At 42.3% G+C, this 22,612-nt stretch overlaps 1 protein-coding gene across 2 annotated transcripts; it reads left to right on the top strand.

Moving 5' to 3' along the window:
• Nucleotides 1-18,814: 18,814 nt before the first annotated feature.
• On the top strand, nucleotides 18,815-22,295 carry LOC131413913 (saoe class I histocompatibility antigen, A alpha chain-like). Of its 2 annotated transcripts, XM_058554910.1 has the most exons (8): nucleotides 18,815-19,035; nucleotides 19,416-19,685; nucleotides 19,923-20,198; nucleotides 20,828-21,103; nucleotides 21,229-21,333; nucleotides 21,748-21,780; nucleotides 21,925-21,972; nucleotides 22,129-22,295. In XM_058554910.1, exons 1-8 carry the CDS (start codon nucleotides 18,834-18,836, stop codon nucleotides 22,131-22,133), a joined length of 1,215 nt encoding a protein of 404 aa, XP_058410893.1. In that variant the 5' UTR covers nucleotides 18,815-18,833; the 3' UTR covers nucleotides 22,134-22,295. The 2 variants fall into 2 exon arrangements, with proteins under 2 accessions (XP_058410893.1, XP_058410894.1); XM_058554911.1 differs by lacking the exon at nucleotides 21,229-21,333.
• The last annotated feature ends 317 nt before the right edge of the window (nucleotides 22,296-22,612 follow it).

Genomic DNA, 22,612 nt, shown 5'->3' with positions numbered 1-22,612 from the left:
GCTACTAAAACATTGGGGAGCACCCCCAGAAAAGCTAGTTCACAAAGAAATTAAAACCGGCTCTTAAAGGGCCCACGCACAAACTCACCCGTTTCAGAAAGCAACCTAAAATCACCAGAAAGAAAGGTGCACAGTGCTTTGGTGAAAAGACATTCACCTGATAGGCTCTGAGCGCATCTCGGTGAGAGGTGAGACCTCTGCAGGGAGTGGGACATTGGCAGCGGTCATTGTTGTGGCCTGGTGTGGGTGTGCTGACACAGACACTGGCAGAGGCCATTGGAGTTCTCCCTGGGGCCCGCCAGCCCAGGGTCTGCCCCACCCACTAGAGCACCGATTTAATCCAGCTCAGCCAGGGCAGGCAGCCCACCCTAGGGATGGGCCCCACCCAACAACAAGCCCTCAGGCAACTTGTGGGCCTGCATAGATTGGTGACTGGATTCTCTGCAGCCTGGTGACTGGGCCCACTTCAGTGGGGCAGGGTGTGCACCAGGAGCGGGTGGAGAGTGTGGGGCGGTGGCCGAGTGTGTGGGGCTCCCGCCGTAGAGAGACTGGGTCTGCTTCGGGAGGTCGGGGCACGCACACGGGGCAGGACTGTGTTGACTGTGTGTGTGGATCTGTGGGCGGCAGGGCTTGTCAGCTGCAGAAGACTTGTGCTTCTCAAAGACCCACATAGGGGGTTTGCCCCACCTTCCAAAGCATGAAACAATTGGGGGCTCCCGTGCCTCAGGCAAACCCCACCCAGCTGCAATCCTCAGAGAGCTGACAAGAGACCTAAAGGCTGGAGGCTTATAGCAATTGTAAGCCCCTGAGCCTAACAACCTGCCACGCTGGGGGCCTACTCACTTAAAAGAAATACTGCAACACAAATGTGGTATTAGAACTTGCAGCCAACTGTGCTGGGGCTCCCCACACCTGATAAAGAGACTGAAGGGCCCACAACAACGACAAGCAGCTGAGCATTACAACAGCTGGCCAGGAGCATAGCTCAGCCTCCCTGGGCGCATACAGGGAGAGCAAACAGGCCACAACAGAAGGACACACTTAGCCCACATACGGGTCACCCCTGGAATATTGAGAACTGAAGGAAGCACACTGCAGGCCTCCTAAGCCATCACTTACATAAGGTCACCTATCCAAGAGCAGGAGACGTAGCTGACCTACCTAATACGTAGACACAAGCACAGGGAAAGAGGCAAAATGAGGAGGCAAAGCAATACATTCCAAGTAAGGGAACAGGACAAAACCCCAGAAAAGGAACTAAGTGAAACAGAAATGAGCAACCTACCTGACAGAGAGTTCAAACAAAGAGTGTTAAGGATGCTTACTGATCTGGGGAGAAGAATAGATGAACTTAGTGAGAATGTCAACAAAGAAATGGAAGATATAAAAAAGAACCAATCAGAAATGAAGAATACAATACTGGAAATGAAAAATTCACTAAAGGGACTCAAAAGCAGAGTAGAGGATACAGAAGAACAGAATGGGGAGAACCACAAATATTTGGTGAACAATTCTGATGCCACCACACCCAGCTATGCTCATCCTAGTCTCATCAATGGTAGCTGAGGATGGGGACGGAGCTGCACAGGAGACTGCTAAAGAGATTGATGTTCTTAATTGAACCACAGTGGAAGGTGAAATGGGCACTTTCTGGAAAAATGGAGGCACTCTACCAGCTAAATTAAAACAAAAAATGTTTCCTACACTGAGTAAAAAGCGAGCAAAAACGTTATTCCCCCAAAAGAAAATCTTAATCAGCTCTGCTTGTTTCTTTGGACCTATATCTTGGGACTCTAGACGAAATTGGTCCTAAATCTTAATTCCAACAAAAAATTCTGTTCCCAACCTCCTGAGCTGTCATTAATTGTCTGAAAACCAAAGGAGTTATTAACCTCGACAGAGAGAGGCTCCATTTCTGTATTAGTCAAGTTTGGCTGCTATAAAAAAAATACCAGAGACTGGGTGGCTTAAACAACAGAAATTTATTTCTTACAGTTGGAGGCTGGAAAGTCCAAGATCAAGGTGACAGCCGATTTGGTTGAGCTCCAAATTTGGTTAGATTAGGGCCCCATTCTTACGACCTCATTTAATCTGTAACACCTCCTCGCAGGCCCTATCTCCAAATATAGTCACATTGGGCTCCAACATATGAATTGGGGAGTACACTAACAATCAGTCCATAACAATTTCCTTACCGTTTCTTCCATTCAACATCAATCTGATTTTCTCCTTCCTTCACCATAAAAATTGCTAGCTTACTCTTCCTCAAGTCTCTGAAGAACACCAAACATACCAGGATTCAGGCTCTTAATTCCATGATTGCCTGTAATTCATTCTCTGAATAAGAGGCCATCAATAATATAATCAATAGGAGAATAAAAGAGGAGCAGGGAAGTGTTCTTTATCAGACAAATGGTTAGAGTGAGGCAGGGTCAATCAAGGAAAATTTGCTGGAAGAATCCTCCATTTAATGATCCTGAATATCAATGTTGATGTGGTCTAATTTTACATAACCCTCACCCTATTCCTGATCACATCCTAATTCACTCCCTCTTCCTATTTGTATCTCACTTTCTCCATAAGCCCTTTTGGATCTCTATGGACATACGTGTGAGTCCATCATTAACCTAGCTTAGGATGATGTGAATCCTTGGAAATACGGAGATGTTGACGTTAAACTCTTGAATCATGAAGACTATGACTGTCCTATATTCATAGGATCAAATACAGAGCTGCTTAGTGAGTCTGAAGAAAGAGAGGGAGGAGATTAAGAGGACGAGGCAGCCGGGAGAAGAGACAGCATAGGTTTTGCTTTTGGTTTTGTTTTTTGTTTTTTTTTTGTGAGGAAAATCAGACCTGAGCTAACATCTGTTGCCAATCCTCCTCTTTTTGCTAAAGAAGATTGACCCTGGGCTAACATCCACGCCCATCTTCGTCTACTTTATATGGGACGCCACCACAGCATGGCTTGATAAGCGGTGCGTTGGTGCGCACCCAGGATCCGAACTCCAGGCTGCCGCAGCAGAGCGTGCAAACTTAACCGCTATGCCACCGGGCCGGCCCCTTAATATTTTATTTAAACCCAAAACACAGATGACAACAGTGATGACCTCTCAGGCTTGAGGATCCTCTGACTCTGAGGGAGTATCTAGAGATCATCTAATTACTCTCCTTTCTTTCCCTCAGGTGGAAGTGGATGCAGTTTCTAATCCCCGTAGCTATGTCCCCAGCCCTTGAAAAGACATTCCTTGAAATCACGACTAAGACAGATGTACTGCGGGAGTCTGAAGCATTTCAAATGTCAGAAAGGTTTTTGCTGTTAGACTCCTGCTCTCGCTTCTACCTGATAAATGTAAAGAATTTATAATGGAGTGTTAGATTATTGGTCTATTTTTTTTAAAGCATTGCATATTAGGTGAAGGAAAACAACATCTTTTAGACCAGGAATCACATCCACTGATATTTTCTTTGAAATCAGTAAATTTGTGGAATAATAATAAAGAACCTTATTGAGCACATCTTAGATGCCAGCATCACACTCAGTGCTTTCATTTTTCTCAATATACTCACATTACTTACTACCCTTCATTTTACTTACGATAGAACTGAGCTTGGAGAAATAATATGATTTATTCAAGGTTGCACAATTAGGAGGCCGAGTCAGGATCCAAACCCAGTTTTCCTTCATTTGAAAGATCCTGCTCTTTGCTGCATCATACTCTACAGCTTTTCAAAGTGATCCAACAGCTACAACAAAAATCAGTCGACTTCATGGGCCTACTAAGCAGGAAGTTGCCCTTAATGAGTTCACCTAATGGCAGGGCCAGTTCACGGCAAGATTTCTCCCCCTTCTCCCTCTTTTTTAATTTATTTTCTTAAATTAATTTTTTAAATTGAGGTAACATTGATTTATAACACTGTATAAATTTCAGGTGTATATCATTATATTTCACGTTCTGTATAGACTACATGGTGTTCACCACCAAAAGTCTAGTTTCCATCCATCACTATATACCTGTGCCCCTTTACCCCTTTTGCCCTTCCCCCACCACCTTTCCCCACTGGTAACCACCAACCTGTTCTTTGTATTCACGTGTTTGTTTGTTTCTCTCTCACATATGAGTGAAATCATATAGGCTTTGTATGTCTCCATCTAACTTATTTTGCTTAGCATAATACCTCAGGATCCATCCATGTTGTTAGAAATGGCAAGATTTCATCTTTTTCATGGCCGAGTAGTATTCCATTGTGTATATATACCACATTTTTGGCCATTCATCCACCGATGGGCATTTGGGCTGTTTCCAAGTCTTGGCTACTGTGAATAATGCTGCAATGAACATAGGGGAGCATATATCTTTTCGAGTTAGTGTTTTTTGTGTTCCTTGGATAAATACACAGAAGTGGAATAGCTAGATCATCTGGTAGTTTTTTTTTTAATTTGTTGAGGAATCTCCATACTGTTTTCCATAGTGGCTACACTAATTCACATTCCCAACAGCAGTGTATGAGGATTCTCCTTTCTCCACATCCTCTCCAACCCTTGTTATTTGTCTTTTTAATAATAACTATTCTGATGGGCATGAGGTGATATCTCACTGTGGTTTTGATTTGTATTTCCCTACTATTAGTGATGTTGAACACCTTTCATGTGCCTGTTGGCCATCTGTATATCTTCTTTTGGAAAATATCTATTCAGATGATCCACCCATTTTTTGATCAGGTTGTTTTGTTGTTGTTGTTGAGTTGTATGAGTTCTTTACATATTTTGGATATTAACCCCTTATCTGCTATATGATTTGCAACTATCTTCTCCAAATTGATAGATTGTATTTTTGTTTTGTTGATGGTTTCCTTTTGTGCAGAATCTTTTTAGTTTGATGTAGTCCCATTTGTTTATTTTTTTCTTTTGTTTCCTTGCTTAGGGAGCTATATTCAAAAAGATACTGCTAAGACCAATGTCAAAGAGCATACTCTCTATGTTTTCTTCTAGTGTTATGGTTTCAGGTCTTACATTCAAGTCTTTAATCATTATATTGTACACCTGACACTAACATAATGTTATATGTGAATTATATCTCAATAAAAATAAAGCAATCTATAACATAAAGATATCTAGAAAATCCCCAAATATTTGGAAATTAATCAACATACTTTATTTTTTTGTTTGTTTGTTTGAGGAAGATTTTCCCTGAGTTAACATCTGTTGCCAATCGTACTCTTTTTCTATGTGAGCCACCACCACAGCACGGCCACTGACAGATGAGTGGTGTAGGTCTGTGCCCAGGAATGAACCCAGGCCACTGAAGCAGAGCATGCCAAACTTAACCACTAGGCCACCAAGGCTGGCCCTCAACATACTTTAAACCCCTGGGTTATCATGGCTTAAAGAAGAAATCACAAGAGAAATTAGCATTCTTTTTAACTGAATGAAAACATACTAAAAGTTTGTGGAATGCAGGAAAAGCAGTGTTCAGAGGGAAATTTATAACAGTAAATGGATAATAAAAGACTATTATAAACAACTTAAGCAAATAGATTTTATAACTGACATAAAATGGACAAATTTCTTTAAAATCAGTTTATCAAATTGTATTAAGAAGAAATAGGAAACCTAAATAATCCTGTGTGAATTAAAGAAATTAAATTGATAATTTAAAATTATTCCACAAAGAAAACTCCAGGGTCAGATGGCTTCATTGGTGAATTCTAGCACTTAAATATTAAAACAAGCCCTACACAAACTCTTGGAGAAAAGAGGAGGAAGAAACACTTTCCAAATCACTTTATAAGGCTAGTATAACGCTGATACCAAAACTAAACAAAGACATCAAAGGGTAATTTCAAACCAACATCTCTCATAAATTCTTAAGGAAATATCAGCAAATTGAATCCAACATATTATGATCAAGTAAGTTTTATCTCAGGATGCAAATTTGGATGAATATATAGGCACTCACATTAAAAGAATGAAGAACAATAACGATAGGACCATCTCCATACAGAAAAATCATTTAAAAAATTCAACACCCATTTATGATAAAATCTCTCATTATACTAGGAACAAAAGGCCACTTCTTCAATTTGATAAAGGGCAACTATGAAAAACCTACAGCTGACATACTTTATGGTGAAACTGAATACTTTCTACTTAAGGAACAAGGCAAGGGTGTTGACTCTCATAATTTCTATTAAACATCATACTAGAGGTCCTAGTCAGAGTATTAATGCAAGAAAAATTAATAAAGGAAGGATTCAAGATGGCAGGGTAGGAAGATTCTGAACTCACCTCCTCCCACAGACACAACAAATTTACAGCTACATATGGAATAATTTTCCTCTGAAAAGGACTTGAGAACTACATGAACAGTGCCTCCACAACAAAAGATAAAAGAGACACATCAAGACAGGTAGGAGAGACAGAGACACGGTCTCATCCAGGACACCGCCGCAGGGGCAGTGACCCACAATTGGGAAGCGCTCCTAAAAATACAGAACTTTTCCTGGAGGAGTGAAGGGACTGTGTCCCACATCAGGCACCCTGACCCTTGGGTCCTGCACCAGAAAGATGAGCCCCCAAAACATCTGGTTTTGAAAATCAACAGGAGTTAAGTCCAAGAGAACCATCATACTGCAGGGAATGGAGAACAGTTCATAAAAGACCCATTCATAGACCCACTCATCGTGAGATCCAGCGCAAAAGCAACAGTTTGAAAAGTGCCTAGACGATAAGTGAGGGAGACTCACTTACAAATCCTAAAGCTGCTGCCAGAGAGGTAGGAAACTGCAGTGACTTTCTCTGGGGTTAGACGTGCTGCTGGGCTCCAGTTTTGGTGCCCACCCCCTAGGCTTCTAGCACTGGTAGGTGTGCTCCACAACGTGCCCACCCCAATAGGACTGAGTTAGCACCCCACGCCCCACACATCTCACACCCTAGCCACAGCCCCACCACAACAGCCAGGGGTTGGGTGCCTCTTGAGCACCTGGCTCTAGAAGCCAGAGGTGTCTGCACTTCTGGGCCCCAAAAACCATCTCCTAACAAGACCACTCCTTCAAGACTGGGAGAGGAAGCTGTTTCACCTAATACATATAGACAAACACAGAAAATCAAGCAACATGAGGAGATGAAGTAACATGTTGAAAATCAAAGAACAAGACAAATCCCCAGAAAAAAACCTTAATGAAACAGAGGTAAGCAACCTACCTGATAAAGAAAGAGTGCAAAGTAATGGTCATAAAGATGCTCACTGAACTTGAGAGAGGAATAGATGAACACAGTGAGAACTTCAACAAAGAGACAGAAAATATAAGAAACTGCCAAACAGAAGTTATAACTGAAAGGAAAAATACCTTAGAGGGGTTCGACAGCAGACTGGATGAAGCAGAAGCATGAATCAGTGAGCTGGAAGACAAAGCAACGGATCTCACCCAGATAGAGTGGAAAAATGAAAAAGAATTTTAAAAAGTGAGGATACCTTAGGAGACATCTGGGGCAACATGAACTAGATAATGTTTGCATTATAGGGATGCCAGAAGGAGAAGAGAGAGAGAAAGGGCCAGAAAACTTATTTAAAGAAATAATGGCTGAAAACTTCCCTAATGTGGGGAAGGAAAGAGACATCCCAGGAAGCCCAGAAAGTTCCAAACAAGACAAACCCAAAGACAACCACACCAAGACACATTTTAATTAAAATGGTAAAACTTAAAGGTAAAGCGAGAATCTTAAAAGCAGCTGGAGGAAAACAACTTATGATATACAAGGGAAACCCCATAAGGCTACCAGCAGATTTCTCAGCAGAAACTTTACAGGCCAGAAGGGAGTGGCATGACATATTCAATGTGCTGAAAGGAAAAAACTTCCAACCAAGAATTCTCTACCCAGCAAGGTTACCTTCAGAATTGAAGGAGAGATTAAGAATTTTCCAGATAAGCAAAAGCTAAAGAAGTTCATCACCACTAAACCAGCCTTACAAGAAATGTTAAAGAAACTTCTCTAAGATGAAAAGAAAAGACACTAATTAATAATAAGAAAATATATGAAAGTAATAATCTCACTTGAAAAGGTAAAAATATAGTAAAGGTTGTGGATCAATCACTTATAAAGCAAGTATGAAGGTCAAAAGATAAAAATAGTAAAAGTAACTAAAATTACAATAATTAGATAAGGGATGAATAAAATAAGAAGATGCAAAATGTGTCATCAAAAATATAAAATGTGGATGGGCCTTACAAGACTGATATATCCATAGGATGTTTTATGTGAACCTCATGGAAACCACAAAGAAAAACTTATAGTAAATACACAAAAGAAAATGAGAAATGAATCTAAATATAACACTAAAGAAAGCCATAAAAACACAAGGGAAGAAGGAAAGAGAAGAAAAAAGAAACATAGAGGGGGCCGGCCCCATGGCGTAGCTGTTAAGTGCCTGCGCTCCACTGCTGGCGGCCCAGGTTCGGATCCCAGGCATGCACCAATGCTCTGCTTGTCAGGCCATGCTGTGGCAGCGTCCCATATAAAAAGTGGAGGAAGATAGGCACAGATGTTAGCCCAGGGCCAGTCTTCCTCAGCAAAAAGAGGAGGATTGGCATGGATGTTATCTCAGGGCTGATCTTCCTCACAAAAAAAAAAGAAAAGAAAAAAGGAACACAGAGAAACTACAAAAATTAGCCAGAAAACAAATAACAAAATGGCAATAAGTACATACTTATCAATAATACTTTAAATGTAAATGGACTAAGTTTGCTAATCAAAGGACAAAGACTGGTTGAATGAAGAAAAAACAAGACCCAACTATATGCTGCCTACCAGAGACTCACTTCAAAAGTAAGGACACACACAGGCTGAACATGGATTGTTGGAAAAAGATATTCCATGCAAATGGAAACAAAAAGAAAGCTGGTGTAGCTATACTCATATGAGACAAAATAGACTTTAAAACAATGACTATAATAAAAGACAAAGGAAGGCACTACATAATGATAAAAGGGTCAATCTAGCAAGAAGATATAACATTTATATATATGCACCCAACACTGGAGCACCAAAATATAAAAAGCAAATACTAACAGACCTAAAGGGAGAAATTTAAAGCAATGTAATAATAGTAGGGAACTTGAACACCCCATTTATAGCAATGGGTAAATCATCCAGACAAAATCAACAAGGAAATATTAGCCTTACATGACACATTACACCAGATGGACTTAACGGACATTTACAGAACATTCCATCCAAAAGCAGCAGCATACACATTCTTCTCAAGTGCACATGGAACATTCTCTAGGATAGCTCACAGGCTGGGCCACAAAACAAGTCTCAACAAATTCAAGAAGACTGAAATCATGTCAAGCATTTTCTCCAACCACAATGATAAGAATCTAGAACTAAATTACAATAAGAAAGCTGGAAAAAACAAAAAAACATGGAACGTAAACAACATTCTACTGAACAACCAATGAGTCATCAAAAAAAAATTAAAGGACAAATCAAAAAATACCTAGAGACAAATGAAAATGGAAATATGACACACCAAAATCTACAGGATTCACCAAAAGCAGTTTTAAGAGGGAAGTTCATGGCAATACGGGCTTACCTCAAGAAACAAGAAAAATCTCAAATAAACAATCTACCCTTAGGAGGGTAGGAACTAGAAAAAGAAGAACAAATGAAGCCCAAAGTTAGTAGAAGGAAGAAAATAATAAAGATCAGAGTAAAAATAAATGAAATAAACACTAAAAAGACAACAGAAAAGATCAATAAAACTAAGAGCTGGTTCTTTGAAAAGAAAAATAAAATTGACAAACCTTTAGTTAGACTAGCCAAGAAGAATAAGCCAGAGGGCTCAAGTAAATAAAATTAGAAATGAAAAAGAAGGTACAACGGATGCCACAGTAATACAAAGGATTATAAGAGATTACAACGAACAATTATATGCCATCAAATTGGACAACCTAGAAGAAAGGGATAAATTCCTAGAAACATACAATCTTCCAAGACTGAATCATGAAGAAATAGAAAACCTGAATAGACCAATTACTAATGAGGAGATTGAGTCAGTAATCAAAAAACTCCCAGTGAAGAAAAACAGGACCAGATGGCTTCACCAATGAATTCTACCAAACATTCAAAGAAGATTTAATACCTATCCTTCTCACACTCTTCCAAAAAATTGAAGAGGAAGGAATGTTTCCAAACACATTTTACAAGGCCAGCACTACCCTTATACCAAAACCAGACAGGGACAACACAAAAAAAAAGAAAATTACAGGCCAATATCCTTGAGGAACATAGGTGCAAAAATCCTCAACAAAATGTTAGCAAACCAAATTCAACAATATATTAAAAAGATCAAGTGGGTTTTTTTCCAGGGATACAAGAATGGTTCAACATTCACAAATCAATCAATGTGATACATCACATTAACAAAATGAAGGATAGAAATCATATGATGATCTCAATAGATGCAAAAAAAAGCATTCGATAAAATTCAACATTCCTTTATGACAAAAACTCTCAACAAAGTGCATATAGAGGGAACATACCTCAACATAATAAAGGCCATATATACGACAAACCCACAGCTAACATCATACTTGACAGGGAAAAGCTGGAAGCTTTTCCTCTAAGATCAGGAACAAGACAAGGATGCCTACTCTCCTCACTTTTATCCAACATGGTATTGGATGTCCTAGCCACAACAATTAGTCAGGAAAAAGAAATAAAAGGCATCTAAATCAGAAAAGAAGAAGTAAAACTGTCACTATTTGCAGATGACATGAAACTATTTATAGAAAACCCTAATCTCCACCAAAAACTGTTAAACTAAATAATGAATTCAGTAAAGTCACAGGATACAAAATCAATATAGATAAATCTGTGGCATTTCTATATACTAATAATGAACTTAAAGAAAACAATCCCATTTGCAGTTGCATCAAAATGAATAAAATACCTAGGAATAAATTTAACCAAGGAGGTGAAGACCTGTACACTGTAAACTATAAGACACTGATGAAAGAAATTGAAGAAGATAGAAATAAATGGAAAGATATTCTGTACTCATAGATTGGGGAGAATTAATATTGTTAAAATAGCCATACTACCCAAAGCAACATACAGATTCAATGCAATCCCTACCAAAATTCCAACTGCATACTTTACAGAACTAGAACAAATAATTCTAAAATTTGTTTGGAACCACAAAAGATCCTGAATAGCTAAAGCAATCTTGAGAAAGAAGAACAAAGCTGGAGATATCATGCTCCCTGATTTAAAACTATACTGCAAAGCTACAGTAATGAAAACAGCATGGTACTGGCACAAAAACAGACACAAAGATAAATGGAACAGAATTGAGAGTCCAAAAATAAACCTACACATATACAGACAATTAATTTACAACAAAGAAACCAAGAACGTGAAAAAAAAAAAAAACAGTCTGGGTAAAGGTTAAATGGAATTCATTCAAATAATCAAAGTGACGAACTCAAGTCCCAGGAAACAGTCCAACAGAGTATTCTGAGGAACTGCTCCTAGGTGCACAGTTTATATACTTTTTTTTTAACAAAGTAATGTATGTGCTGAAAAAGAGCTTACACATCTAATATTCATATACCGCAAAGATAACATGACAAGAGTTTTTGGTTATACATCAAACAAGGTTTGTAATGTTGGTGTTATCTATGTGTGGAAGGAGGCAAGGACCAGGGTCGTCACTTTTTCTCTCAATCTCGAAGAAATGCAGCTGGGAAATGTGAGAGTGAGGTACCCTTTATCTTTTCTGTTGTGGATCTGTCCAGCATGCATCTTCAGCCGTGAGGTATGAGATTGCAAAGTCATTCTAACACAGGCTTAAGATGGCCAGCATGGCTGCTTCACAGCACAGCATGGATTTTGTACTGACTGTAAGCCTCTGCAGCTTGCTTGCTAGATTTGCCTGTTAGAGCAGGAAGAAGCGTCCCAAAAGTTCGTTCACAAAATACAATGGAGAGGGCCGGCCCTGTGGCTTAGCGGTTAAGTGCGTGCACTCCACTGCTGGTGGCCCGGGGTTCGGATCCCAGGCGCACACCGGCGCATTGCTTCTCTGGCCATGCTGAGGCCGCATCCACATACAGCAACTAGAAGGATGAGCAACTATGACATACAACTATCTACTGTGGCTTTGGGGAAAAAAAAGGAGGAGGATTGGCAATAGGTGTTAGCTCAGAGCCGGTCTTCCTCAGCAAAAAGAGGAGGATTAGCATGGATGTTAGCTCAGGGCTGATCTTCCTCACACACACACAAAAAAATACAGTGGAGAAAGAACAGTCTCTTCAATAAATGGTATTGGGAAAACCAGACATCCACACGCAAAAGAATGAAACTAGACCACTATCTTACACCATAAACAAAAATTAACTCAAAATGGATTAGACTTGAATGTTAAGACCTGAAGCCATAAAATTCCTAGAAGAAAACATAGGCAGTAAGCTCCTTGTATCAGTCTTTGTGATGTTTTTCTGGATCTGACTCCAAAGGGAAGGGAAACAAAAGCAAAAATAAACAAACGGGACTACATCAAACTAAAAAGCTTCTGCACAACGAAGGAAACCATCATCAAAACAAAAAGGCAGTCTAGTGAATGGGAGAAGATACTTGCAAATCATATATCCAACAAGAGGTTAATATTGAAAATATATAAAGAACGCATACGCTCAACAACAAAAAAACAAACAATCCAATTAAAAAATGGGCAGGGGATCTGAATAGATATTTTTCCAAAGAAGACACACAGATGGCCAACAGGCACATGAAAAGATGTTCAACATCACTAATTATTTGGAAAATGCAAATCAAGACTACAATGAGATATCACCTCATACCTGTTAGAATGGCTATTATCAAAAAGACAAGAAATAACAAGTGTTAGAGAGAATGTGGAGAAAAGGGAACCCTCATACACTGTTGGTGGGATTGTAAATTGGTGCAGCCACTCTGGAAAACAGTACAAAGATTCCTCAAAAAATTAAGAATAGAACTACCATATGATCCAGCTATTTTTATCCAAAAAATACAAAAACACTAATTCAGAAAAATATATGCACCCCTATGTTCATTGCAGCATTATTTATAATATCCAAGATATAGAAATAACCAAAGTGTCCATTGATGGATGAATGCATACAGAAGATGTGATAGGGCCGGCCCCGTGGCTTGGTGGTTAAGTGCGCGCGCTCCGCTGCTGGCGGCCCGGGGTTCAGATCCCGGGCGCGCACCGACGCACCACTTCTCCGCCCATGCTGAGGCCGTGTCCCACATACAGCAGCTAGAAGCATGTGCAGCTATGACATACAACTATCTACTGGGGCTTTGGGGGGAAAATAAATAAAAAAATCAAAATCTTAAAAAAAAAAAGACGTGATATATATATGTGTATATATATATATACACATATATACACAATGGAATATTAGCCATTAAAAAGAATGAAATCTTGCCATTTGCAATAACATGGATAGACCCTGAGGGTATCATGCTAAGTGAAATAATTCAAAAGGAGAAAGATAAATACCATATGATTTCACTTATATGTGGAATCTAAGAAAACAAAAAATGAATACACAAAACAAAACAAAACAAACTCAGATACAGACAATAGATCAGTGGTTACCAGTGGGGAAAGGTGTTGGGGGTTGGGCAAAAGGGGTGAAGGGGGTCAATTGTAGGGTGATGGATGGTAACTAGACTTTTGGGGGTGATCACTTTATAGTGTATACAGATGTCAAATTATAATGTTGGACACCTGAAACATAGAATAATAATAAAAAGAGCAATTAAGAAAAAAAGATGAAGACCAAATCAATTGTATTCACTTCTTTGCTTTCCTTGCAAGTCCCCTAGAGCATTTTTAAGAAGAACATCTTTCAAAACATTTACAACATCTTTCATAATTATTTGTCTATTCAGCTTTTCTCCCTGTTATTGAGACAATTTGGGCAATTTATGTCTTCTCGGCAAAAAGGATCTTTTTCATTGGGATTTTCAAATTTAACAGCACAGAGTTAAACATTTTAGTTGCCAATGATATTCAAATCTCCACACTATCTGCTGTTATACCTCCTTTCTTATTCATCATTTTCTAAAAGTCTCTTGTTTCACTTTTGTGGATCCAAATAGTCAATACTGTATCTAACTCATTAAACTTTACTAAAAACCAGATCTTGAATATATTTTTACATAATATCAGTTTGCAAATTTCATTTTCCATTTTTATTTACTTTGATTAACTTTATTGTGCTCATTGCTAATTTTCTAAGTCTAAAATTAAGTTCTGAATTTCTCTATTTTTACTTTTTGTATCATCACATCTTTAGAGTCAGCTATTTTTGGCTAGTGTCATCATGAATCTAATTTATTCAACTGATCAGCAAATACTAGATCACCCTCATCATACCAACCACTGTGCTAGACATTGGAATTAAAATAGCAAAAAAATGAAATAAAGAAAAAGAAATAAAAGAGATATAGATTACAAAGAAGTAAAGTCTTACATTTCAGCTGACATGATCATGTACGTAGAAATTTCTAAGGCAAAGAAAGCTTCTAGAACTAACAGGTGAATTTAGCAAGACTGCAGGGTATGAGATCAATTGTGTTCCTATGTATCAGCAATGCAATTAAATTTCATTTAAAATAGCATCAAAATAAACTATTAAGGTATCAATTTAAAGAAAGTGAGCAAGATTTGTACACTGAAATCTACATAGCACGACTGAGAGAAAGTAAAGAAAAACTAAATAAATGGAGAGAAATACTATATTCAAGGATTGGAATACTCCACAATGTTAAGGCATCAATTCTCCCAAAATTTATCTATAGATTAAATGCAATTCAATCCTGACTCTTAAATGCCAATCAAAATCCGATCACGTATTTTTTTGAAGAAATCGTCAAGTTGCTTCTATAACATATGCAAATACAATGGACTTTGAATGGTCAAAATAATTTTTTGAAAAGGAAAAAAAAAGGATGCACACGACCTGATTTCAAGACTTACTACAGCTCCAGTAACCAAAATAAAGTGCTCTTGGCATATGAATAGTCTAGACCAATAGAATAGAATAAAGAGTGCATAAATAGAACTGCATGTATATACTCATGAAAAGGAGTCAAGCTAATTCAATAAGGAAAGGATAGTCTTTTCCGAAAGTGATGCTGGAACAAACAGATACAAGAAAAAATGCTAACACTAGCTACAAAAGCTAACTTGAAATGAAGCATAGACCTAAACATAAGAACTAAAATTATTCAGCTTTTAAAACAGTGCTAGAAGTATAATTTGAGCCACAGATATAATTTTAAATGTCTTAGTAGCCACACTTTAAAAAGTGAAAAAGTGGATGAAAATAATTTTAACATATTTTTATTTTTATTTTTTTATTTTTGAGAGGAAGATTAGCCCTGAGCTAACATCCATGCCAATCCTCCTCTTTTTGCTGAGGAACACTGGCCCTGGGCTAACATCCGTGCTCATCTTCCTCTACTTTATATGGGATACCGCCACAGCATGTCTTGACAAGCGGTGCGTAGGTGCGCGCCCGGGATCCGAACCCCAGGCTGCCGCAGCGGAGCGCGCACTTAACCGCTGTGCCACCAGCCGGCCCCTTGGTATTTTATTTAAACCCAAAACATTAAAAGTATTATAATTTCAGCATGTAACCAATAAAAAGATTATTAATGAGATATTTTACATTCTTTTTCTCATAATTTACCTTTCTTGAAATTATTGTTCTCGATCTCCAGGGGATTAGAAATTCCTTAATTTTATGTCCTGCCAGATGATGACTTTACTCCAGATCCGGCCATCCTAGGATTTGCTGATCACATCAAAATCACTTACCCCTCAAACTAGACGCAGGAGACAGTGAGCACAGAGACAGAGCTGGGGGCAGGACCCCACCTCAGCTTCCTCCCTCCTCTCCCAACTTTCCTCCATTCACAGGCCCTCCATCCTCCTCCAATCTCCAGGATTTCATGAATCCCCAGGCACAAATGGGGAGCAGGTCATGAGATATACAAACCTAGATCCCCACAATTCCTCTACAGGAAGTCCTTCCTGAAGTCTGCCCACTCCCATTCCTGCTGTAGCCCCAGTGCTTTCCCCAGTAGAGCCCCAGGTCTGTGATCCTAGAACACTTTTCCTCCCTATAACTGCAGGGCTCACTCCTCACCTCCTTCAGGACTTAGCTCAAATGTCACCTCTCAGGAAAGCCTTTCTGAGGATAATATTTAAAATTACAACCAGGCCCCTCATCTTTCCTACCTTGTTCTTTTCAGCATGTAAGCTCCATGAGGCAGGAATTTTGCGTGAGTTAGTCTGATATATCCCAAAGTGCCTAGAATAGAGCTGGCACAGAGCAGACGCTCAATAAGCATTTGTTAATGAATGAAGAAGTCTAGGGACCAGATCTCAAAGCTGAGACTGACACAGGAGAGTTGAGTGGTTTCCCGGTAAGAGATTGGAGGTAAGAGGTGTTTCTCAGACTTTCCTTGTTTTTGATGACCTTGACATTTTTTTGTGTGTGTCAGGAAGATCAGCCCTGAGCTAACATCCGTGCTGATCTTCCTCCACTTTATGTGGGACGCCACCACAGCAGGGCCTGACAAGCAGTGTCTCGGTGCGTGCCCAGGATCCGAACCCGGGCCGCCAGCAGCAGAGCACGCACACTTAACCGCTACACCACAGGGCAGGCCCGACCTTGACATTTTGGAGGAGTGCTGCTCAGTTGTATGGCAGACTGTCCCTCGATTTGAGTTTGGTTGACTGGGGTATGGGGTTTTGGAAGTAGACCTCAGAGGTGAAGTGCCATTCTCCACACAACATATGGATGGTATATAATATCCACTTGATTGATCACTGATGATGTTCACCTTCACCACCTGGCTAAGGTCATGTTTCCCAGATTTCTCCCTGTGAAGTTCCTTTTATTCTTTGTCCCTCTCCACACAGTATCCTTGAAAGGAAGTCACTATGCACAGCTCACACTTAAGGGATGTTCTGCTATAAACATTTGCACGCAGGTTTTTGTGCAAATTTAAGTTTTCAAATGAGTCAGGTAAATACCTAGGAGAGTGATGTTTAGCTTTATAAGAAACTGCTGAATATCTTCCACAATGGCTGTGCTATTTTGTATTCCTGCCCACAGTGAATGAGGGCTCCACTTGCTCCACATCCTGGTCAGCACTTGGCATTACCAGTTTTTGGATTTAGGATATTCTAATAGGTGTGTAATGCTATAGCACTGTTGTTTTCATTTGCATTTCCCTAATGACATATGATGTTGAGCATCTTTTCATATTATTATTAGCCATCAATATACCTTCTTTGGTAAGGTGTCTGTTCAGACTTTTGCTCATTTTTTAATTATTTGTTTGCTTACTGTCAAGTTTTAAGGGTTCTATATATATTCTAAAACAAGTCCCTTATCAGATATGTGATTTGCAATTATTTTCTCCTGTCTGGCCTGAGCTCTTTTACAGATGTAACAGTATACATTAATGCATACATATATTTTTCTGAGAAGAGAAATGAGAAATTGCTAACTGTGATGGGTTAGAGATAGAGGACTAGGGTGAATGGAGGATGGGGGAAGGATGATGTGACTTATGTTTGTATATTCTTGAGTATCGTTTGAATTCTCTTGTGTGTACGTGAATAATGTTTGAAAAATAAATTACATTAAAATCCCTTACACTTGTAAAACACATGACAGATCATCCTCAAATCATCTGTTAAGACTCAGATTCTGATCCTCTACTCGAGGACCAATCATCTTTTCACTGAACTCTCCTGCCTTAGATTTTCCATGTCTAAAAAAGGTAGGCTAGACTGTACAGACCAATACTCCCACTGAAAATACCTAACAATGCCATGTAAACTACAAAAACCATCTTCTTAAAAGCATCAAAGCTGACAAGATACTAATAAATGACCACATCCCCAAAAAGAAGGGAAAGATCCTTTTTGGTTTCCACAGAGAATACCATCCTGAGAAATGGAGAAAAGGCTCTGTGAGTTCATTGCCCAGACATGGAGCCCAGCACTTTCAGCTCTATGCCCCGACCTCTGAACTCTCCTACCCATCTGCTTCCCTTTTAAAAATTTAAACAAAGCTTTTTGTGTATATGTATAATGTATAATATATATGGTATAATATATATTCACTGTAGAAAAATTATAAAATGTTAAAAGTTATATATGACAAAGTAAAAATAACTGTGATCCTCACACTTGCAGATGTTCTGTTGCATTTTCTCCTAGTCCCTTATATATCCTCCTGCTGCTGCCCCAGTGCTGATGAGCACAGAGCTCACGGGCCTCCAGCCCTGCTCTCTCCAGATGCCATTTCCTGAGGCAGTTCACTCTCACACCTCCTGAGGGGGCTATTTCTCACTTTCTCCTCCCACCTTAATCCCCTTCACTCTCTCCCCATTCCCCACTCTCAGATGATAAGCTTCTTTCTTTTTTAACTCAGAGAAAAGGACTAGGTGAGAACTGCACTGTCACTCCTCCAGCCCCCCACATCTATATCTGATCTTCTGCCTGCATTCATATATTGATAGAAATAACGCACATACGCAAAATTATCCTTGGGGTCCTCACTAATTTGTGCGCTTGTATAGATATCCTGAAACCAAAATGTGTGACAACCCCTCATGTACACAGAGGGCGCGGCTCTCAGCCCGAGCGTGTAGTCTGGGACTGGGAAACTCAGTATCGCGGAGTCCCCACTTCGCTGAGTTGCAGTTCCGCCTCTCACAACCTCTGTCAAGTCCTTCCGCCTGGAGACTCATGTCGCGGCCCCAGTTCTCACTCCCATTGCGTTTCCGTTTTCTAGAGCAGCCAATCAACGTCTCCGCGGTTCCCGGTTATCAAGTCTCCACCACAGACCAGAACTCAGATTCATCCCAGACTGGCAGGATGCGGGACGTGGGGCTCCGAAACCTCCTCCTGCTGTTTTGGGAGGCCTTGGTCCTGACCCGGACCTGGGCAGGTGAGTGCTCGGTAGGGATGGAAGGGGCCTCTGCGGAGGGGGGAGCGAGGGGACCGCGCGGCGGGGGCGCAGGACAGGGGAAGGCGCGTCTCTGCGGACACCTGCCCAGACCGCCTCCTTCACCTCGGCCCCGCCCCGTCCTGACTCCTCCTCCAACTTACCCACTTCTTCCTCCTCCCCTGTCCCTCCTTAGCCTCCCGCCGCCTCCTCTCACCCACTCGGGTCTCCCACCCCTAAGTCCTCACCCTTCTCCGTCCGCTGCCCCTTCTCCGTCTCAAGACCCCCGCGCCCCCTCCCCGCTCCCGGCCACATCACCCTTGGACCCGGGACCCGCGCCGGGAGGAGGATCGGGTCGGGTCTCAGCCCCTCCCCGCCCCCAGGCTCGCACTCCATGAGATATTTCCACACTGTGGCGTCCCGGCCCGGCCGCGGGGAGCCCCGCCTCATCGTCGTCGGCTACGTGGACGACACGCAGTTCGTGCGGTTCGACAGCGACGCCGCGAGTCCGAGGATGGAGCCGCGGGCGCCGTGGATGGAGCAGGAGGGGCCGGAGTATTGGGAGGAGCAGACACGGAACGCCAAGGATCACGCACAGAATTTCCGAGGGAACCTGAACAACCTGCGCGGCTACTACAACCAGAGCGAGGCCGGTGAGCTACGCGGACCCGGGTCCAGGTCACGACCCCCATCCCCATGGAAGGGCTGGGGTCTCCCCGAGTCTCCGGGTCCGAGCTTCACCCGTGAAGCCGCGAGACCCGCTCAGCCCCCAGACCCTGGAAGAGCTGGTGGAGACTTATCTGCGGTTTCATTTTCAGTTTGGGCATAATCACTGCGGGTGGTCGGGGGGCGGGGCTCAGTGGGCGGGGCTGACCGCGGGGCGGGGTCAGGGTCTCACACCCTCCAGTGGATGTACGGCTGCGACGTGGGGCCGGACGGGCGCCTCCTCCGCGGGTACAGTCAACACGCCTACGACGGCGCCGATTACATCTCCCTGAACGAGGACCTGCGCTCCTGGACCGCGGCGGACACGGCGGCTCAGATCTCCCGGCAGAAGTGGGAGGCGGCCGGTGAGGCGGAGCTTGACAGGAACTACCTGGAGGGCGAGTGTGTGAAGTGGCTCCTCAGACACCTGAAGAACGGGAAGGAGACGCTGCAGCGCGCAGGTACGAGGGGCCGCGGGGCCTCCCGATCTCCCCTGGGGCTGGGCTGACATCCCACAGAGAGGGGAGGAAAATGGGATCAGTGTCAGAATCCTGCCCCTCGGGAGAGGGAGGAATCCACCCAGGTTTTCATATTCTGTACTAATGACTCTCGGAGAGGCCCGATCTTCTCTAACGGAAAGTTAAGGAATCCAGTTTTTTCAGGAATAGAAGAGGAGACCGTCCCTGAAATCGCCCATCACTGGTGCCCTTTGATCCTGGCAGCCATCACCATGACTTTCTCTCTCAAGGCCTGGTTCTCGGCCTGAGAACATCTTTGCAGGTCCCACTCCAGCTTTTCTGAGTCATTCACCCTCTACCCAGGTCAGGCCCAGAAGTCTGTGTTCTGCTCCTTTGAGACCTGGAGCCTCCCACTATAGGCTCTCACTCTGATTCTAGAATTTTCCAAGAAATGGGAGATCATCCGAGATCTGCAAGTCTAGGCTGATGTCTAGGTTGTGTGCTTCCTCCTTCCAAACCAGTTGTCTTGTCTTTTCTCAGGATGGTCACATGAATGCTGCTTTAGTGGCCCATGGATTTCCTGATTTTGCTTCCATCCCAAAAGCATGAATTTCCTGATTCTTCCTCCTCAGAACCCCCAAAGAGTCACATAAACCACCACTCCATATCTGACCATGAGGTCACCCTGAGGTGCTGGGCCCTGGGCTTCTACCCTGCGGAGATCACCCTGACCTGGCAGTGTGATGGGGAGGACCTGACCCAGGACACAGAGCTTGTGGACACCAGGCCTGCAGGGGACGGGACCTTCCAGAAGTGGGCGGCTGTGGTAGTGCCTTCTGGAGAGGAGCAGAGATACACATGCCACGTGCAGCACGAGGGGCTGCCTGAGCCTGTCATCCTGAGATGGGGTAAGGAGGAGTATAAGGCGGGGGGGCTCTCTTTTCAGGGAAATCAGAAGCCCTTTTGAGCACTTTTATCAAGGTCAGGACTCAAGCCTGAGGTCAGAGCCCCTCACCTTCCCTTCCCTTCCCAGAGCCGCCTCCTCAGTCCACCATCCTCATCATGGGCATCATTGTTGGCCTGGTTCTCCTTGGAGCTGTGGTGGCTGGAGCTGTGATGTGGAGGAAGAAGCACTCAGGTAGGGAAGGGAGTCGGGGGATCTGAGTTTTCTTGTCCCACTGAAGGTTTCAGGCCCCGGGTAGAGCTTGCTTTGCCTCATTAATGGGAAGTCCCATCCACACACGTGCTTGCCACTCTGGAGCTGATTGCTAACACTCTTGTTAAAGCAGTTGTGAAAATGAAAGTTTGTTTCACCTTGATAATTCTGGTGCTGGGGACCTGATTCCCAGCAGTCACAGGTCAGAGGGGCAGGTCCCTGCTGAGGACAGAGCTCCAGAAGGGCAGTTGGTCCATTCCCCACACATGTACTGTACTGTGTTTCCTGATCCTGCCCTGGGTCTTCAGTCACGGTTCTGGAAACTTCCTTGTGGTCCAGGACTAGGGGGTTCCCCTAGGATCTCATGGCCCAGCCTTCTCCATTATCTTCCCACAGGTCAAAAAAGAGGGAGCTACAAACAGGCTGCAAGTAAGTTTGAGTAGGGGGTTGATCCCTGAGACCCTTGTGATGGTGTAGACGGGAGCCCATGGGGGGAACTTACTCACCCCATAGTTTCTCCTTTAGTCTCCTCTCCTGTGGGCTCTGACCATGTTCTGTTTTGTTCTTCCCCAGGAAGTGACAGTGCCCAGGGCTCTGATGTGTCTCTCACGGATCCTAAAGGTGAGACCCTGGAGGCCTGAAGTGAGAGGATTATTGGGGAGAGGTGACAAGACTGGGTAATGGGGTTCTTTGGGGCATTTTGAGCATGCAGTGGGCTGTTGAGAATGTCAACACTATGTGACTGACCTGAATTTGTTCATGATTATTTTCTTTCAGTGTGAGACAGCTGCCTTGCAGGGGACTGAGTGATGCAAGATTTGTTGATGCTCCTACTTGGTGATTTCAAGAACCCTGACTGCTCTTTCTGCAACTGGTATCTGCATGTGTCTGCATTCCTATTAGCATGAGAGGAGGTGAGAAGACTGGCCCACCCCCTGCCCACCACAACCTCCTCCCCACACTGACCTGTGTTCTTCCTCTGATGGAGTTGCTTATTCTAGCAGAAGCCAGGCTGGGCCATCTCCATCCCTCTCTTAACTTCATGTTGCGCTGAGTAGTAATGACTTGCTTCTTTACTGAAAATATGAATCTGGATATAAACTTGTTTTTTCTAATTCTTGTCATAAGGGATTGATGTGTTAATTAAAGGAGAGGATTGCTGAAGTTTCAGAGAGGAAATAAATGGAAGCACTGAGAACCTTCCAGAATTTGTGTCTTTACTGTGTTGAGTCTGTTGCAGGTTAGGACAGAAGAAGGCTGT

The sequence above is a fragment of the Diceros bicornis genome, chromosome 14, assembly GCF_020826845.1.
Source record: "Diceros bicornis minor isolate mBicDic1 chromosome 14, mDicBic1.mat.cur, whole genome shotgun sequence".
NCBI classification, from domain to species: domain Eukaryota; kingdom Metazoa; phylum Chordata; class Mammalia; order Perissodactyla; family Rhinocerotidae; genus Diceros; species Diceros bicornis.
Note: the sequence above shows the minus strand (reverse complement) of the source record. Positions and strands in the feature narration are given on the sequence as shown.

Coding starts and splice junctions, on each gene's coding strand:
- LOC131413913 (XM_058554910.1), top strand. CDS start 18,834: ATGTCGCGGCCCCAGTTCTCACTCCCATTGCGTTTCCGTTTTCTAGAG. Junction 19,036..19,415: donor CCTGACCCGGACCTGGGCAG/GTGAGTGCTCGG, acceptor CCCCGCCCCCAG/GCTCGCACTCCATGAGATAT. Junction 19,686..19,922: donor CTACAACCAGAGCGAGGCCG/GTGAGCTACGCG, acceptor GGGCGGGGTCAG/GGTCTCACACCCTCCAGTGG.